The 4,138-nt window shown below is 39.0% G+C and overlaps 1 protein-coding gene across 1 annotated transcript; it reads left to right on the forward strand.

The window, feature by feature from the left end:
• Nucleotides 1-2,886: 2,886 nt before the first annotated feature.
• LOC131229241 (uncharacterized) lies at nt 2,887-3,887 on the forward strand. Its single transcript, XM_058225141.1, has 2 exons — nt 2,887-3,045; nt 3,270-3,887. The coding sequence occupies exons 1-2, from the start codon at nt 2,985-2,987 to the stop codon at nt 3,542-3,544; spliced, it is 336 nt and encodes a 111-aa protein (XP_058081124.1). The 5' UTR covers nt 2,887-2,984; the 3' UTR covers nt 3,545-3,887.
• Nucleotides 3,888-4,138: the final 251 nt, after the last annotated feature.

Genomic DNA, 4,138 nt, shown 5'->3' on the forward strand with positions numbered 1-4,138 from the left:
GATTTTTGTTGTCGCACTTGTGATTGCTTGCAACCGTGTCAAGATACCAAACATCTCGCTGATCAAAGCCTTTCTCTTATGCAAGGAAGAGTGTGGTTTTTTCCTCTTCATGATTTAATCATTTAGCATAGTTGGATCGTTCATCTTAATCTACTAGCTTGCTCTAACAACCTGATGCATAATGGCTGAACTTATTGCAATTTCAACACTGAATTTTTTCATATTTCCACGACCTCATATGGATCGGCCTCTACCATTTCTTTTACTACAGAAATTGGCAAAATTTTGTTGATTTTGTAGATTGCTTGGATTATATCCACGCCCTCTTCCTCTTGCACGATCATTATTGGTGTCGCCACTTCAAAAATAGGAGCTTCCACGACCATGACCTGTCTTTTGTTCATTTAGAGTCAATCTTGACTCTAATGCTTGTTCTAGCATCATAGATCTGGCATTCTTTGGCATTTGTTGCTCATGAACTTGTAATGATCCCATCAACTCTTCAATGGAGAGATTTTCCAGATCTTTTGATTCTTCAATAGCCACAACCACATGTTCAAACTTGGTTGTGAGCGATCAAAGTACCTTTTCAACTACATGAATGACTTCGATCTTTTCACCATTTCTTTTTAAGTTATTAACAATAACGAGTAGTCGTGAAAAATAATCTAAGATGCGTGCTCTCACCTTCCTTCATATGAGCCACCTCGAATTCAGCTCTAAGAGTTTATAGCCGGACTCTCTTTACACGATCCACACCCTTAAAGATGATGCTTAGTGTGTCCCATGCTTGCTTGCTTGATGTTGCTTTAGCGATCCTTTTAAAGGTGGATTCATCCAAACCTTGATAGATAATAAACAATGCTTTCTTATCCTTCTTCCTTTGATCTTTGAGGAAGGCCTTTTGTTCGGCGGAGTATGCGACTTCTTGCTCTATAGTGAGTTGTACGTACCCGTTGATGTCGATCTCCTGTAGATCTTGTGACCTGAATAGAGCCTTCATTTGGATGCACCAATTTTCGTAGTTGTCCTTAGAGAACTTTGGAATTTGCGGCTGGATTGTGGTGGCCATCTTTACACGAACGAGTTCTTTATGGGTCAGAAAAATTGGCTTTAATAAGCCTTAAGACGACCCAGACAATCTGATTTTTTTAGGAGGAGGAAAGGAGAGAAGGATGGAATAGAATTCTGGGTATTTTTATTTATTTATTTATTTTTATTTTTTTGAACTTCTTAAATAAATTTTTCAAAAAACTTTTGTTGGCCGAAAATTGTTGCCAACTTCAACTAGCAATCCGGTGCTTTGATACCATTTTATTGGCTTTACAAAGCCCAACTGGTGACAAGTGTAGCTCCACTTGCAAGGGAGAGAAAGTAAATATACTATATTATTTTTCTTAAACCCAAGCTATTGCTGTAAAAAGAATGACCTGCTGTTTTTCCTGATGCAATACACACTCACAACACTGCTATTTATAAGATTAGCTAGTGTTTACAAAAGACATTACTGCTGCTGTCTAGTACATTCACCAGGAGTAAATGGCATTGCACAACCAAACGGTTCTATGAAGAAACCAACAGATTTCATTCTTAGCATCTAGGGAGAATGAATTTGGATGAGTCTAGATCAATCTAGATGAGACAGGGAGGATGCATCTGTTGGATGAATCTGCAAATAATAGGGAGGATGCATCTATTGGATGAATCTACAAATAACAGGGAGGTTGCATCTGGTTTGCACGTTCCAACACCCCTATTGGAATATATTTGTTTCTTGTAGTGCTTGGGGCATTGTGGAACATCAACGGGAGGACGAAAGACAATGTGAAGTCTCGTCTGGACCTCCAAGAAATTAAGATAAGATGAACACTTCTCCCAAAGCATAGGACATCACGCAAAACATATTTGTCTCCAACTCACTTCACAATAGCGAATAAGGAGAAGAATGATTTCTGTAAAATCATAAAGGACATGAAAGTACCATATGACTATGCGAGTAATATCTCACAATATACCAATCTCAAAATGAAGAAGATTTTAGGACTAAAGAGCCATGACACTCATATTTTGATGCAACAACTAATCCCGATAGCCATACGAATGACAATACCTCCAAATGTGAGCTAAGTCCTGATTGAATTAAGTGGATTCATTAGAGATTTGTGTTCCAAGGTTGGTTGCAGGATTTATGTGCAAGTTTTTTTCATTGTGTTGATAAAATGAGGGGTAAAATCCAGGTATTATCAAATGTTCAAGGATATTATTTGTTTGCTGATTGGACAGGTGGGGCCATGGATCAATGACCTAGACTATTAACACAATTAGCTGGAAATTAGATAGACAGTGTAAATTATAATAATAATCATAATAATAATAATAATAATAATAATAATCTCAGATTGGAAAATCCCAAGCATTGAATCTTTGGCCTTTTTTGGTTTCGCACGCCCATACGCTGCCAAACACGCTGGTGCATGTGTGCCACTGTGACATGTGAGTGAGATTTGAGCTTGGGTCCATACTCTACTCGGGTGGTAGACTCCCTGGAGTTTCAACACCGGGTCAAGGGTTCGAGTACCCACGGTGGTGAAATCCCACGGTGTGTGTGTGTGTTAAAAAAAAATAAAATAAAATAAAAAATAATAATAAAATTTTTTTTTAAAAAAAAGATGAAGATTTGAGCTTTCCATGGGGTGAGCTACAATGTTTAGATCTTATGTCATAAGAAGCAGCCCGTTTCATTTATATTAGTTCCATTATAATGTTTTGTATTTGTTCGTGATACAGACATCATAAGAGAGAGATTGCCGCAATAGATCAGAACTACATTGCATCCTCACCACATTAATTGATGGGATGGATTGATAGGCAGCACCGAATATCTTCTATATAAAGGCAACTAAGCATGACCAGACCATATAGAGAACAAGAACATAATTAAGACTCTCTATTCTCTTTCTTCTCTTGCTCTTTCCACAGCGATCATGCAACGCAGTCATGCCCTTCTTGTTGCTGCTCTCTTCTTGTGCTTGATCGCTGCCCAAGGTAACTTTATAGCTATCTTCTTCCCATGAATTTCGTTTTTCGTGTGGGTCCCACATGCTCCCGTGGATAGATTTTCAGAAACCGTCCATCCTTCTGGGCGTCAAATACATTGGCTTTGACAGAAAGATCGGACCAATGGATGATCTTAACCATCAATCCCTTTTTTTTTTTTTTAGCTGCATTCACCTTCGGCGACTAATTAATGGTTGAGATTATCTTTCTAGTGTATTCAAGCGCAACGGCCATGGTCGGCTCCAAATTCCGATCATCCATTTCTGCTTGCAATATGGGACGAGCAAAACGAACCTTTCGGTATCTGGACATTGCAGGTCGAAATATGCCTGAAGATACTGGACCTGACGCACCCTCTTCGGCTACAAACGATAAGAGCTTCGGGAATTCCTTGTATCCTGCAAACAAAGTCGATTCTTCTGACGCTGCCGATATAGTGACCGTTGACTACACCCCTGCTCGGAAAAACCCACCCATCCACCACTGAGAAAAGTACATCCAAGATTATAGCAACTACAGTGGCGATGATAATGATAAAATAAGGTTAATAAGATAAGGAAATTGTTATCTGCACAAGACCTGATGGATAGAAGACCCTCCTTCCTACTTTAGGGCATGTAATGATCAACTTTGTATTATTGTAATACCATATTAGTAGTATTTGGGTGGGTTTGTTGTCTATCAACTCAGGGTGGGTATAGTAGCAATTCCCATGTGATAGTAGCTGTTTTTACTTTCTTCCGTCTTTGTTAGATATAGTACCACTGAGAGCGTAAGGAGTTGTAAGGCAGTGGGAACGTTAAGGAGATGGAAGAATGTTACAAACCGCATCAGATTGTATGTGTGATGATATAGAAGCTGTAATTAGGAAATAAGTCTGGATTAATTATAAGATATGAATGGAAACTACAAACATATATTTGATAGAGACAGAGGCCTCATAGTCTCTGCGAGCAGTACCACAAGGGAACATGGTGCACCCATTAGGGCCAACAGGATAGGCTCCAGCGCAATGTGTAGATGAAATCCACTCTTATCTGCGAAGGTCCAAAACTTAGGTTAGTCCGTTGATTCAGGTAGG

The sequence above is a fragment of the Magnolia sinica genome, chromosome 16 (assembly GCF_029962835.1).
Source record: "Magnolia sinica isolate HGM2019 chromosome 16, MsV1, whole genome shotgun sequence".
In the NCBI taxonomy this organism is placed as follows: Eukaryota; Viridiplantae; Streptophyta; class Magnoliopsida; order Magnoliales; family Magnoliaceae; genus Magnolia; species Magnolia sinica.

Coding starts and splice junctions, on each gene's coding strand:
- LOC131229241 (XM_058225141.1), top strand. CDS start 2,985: ATGCAACGCAGTCATGCCCTTCTTGTTGCTGCTCTCTTCTTGTGCTTG. Junction 3,046..3,269: donor GTGCTTGATCGCTGCCCAAG/GTAACTTTATAG, acceptor TTATCTTTCTAG/TGTATTCAAGCGCAACGGCC.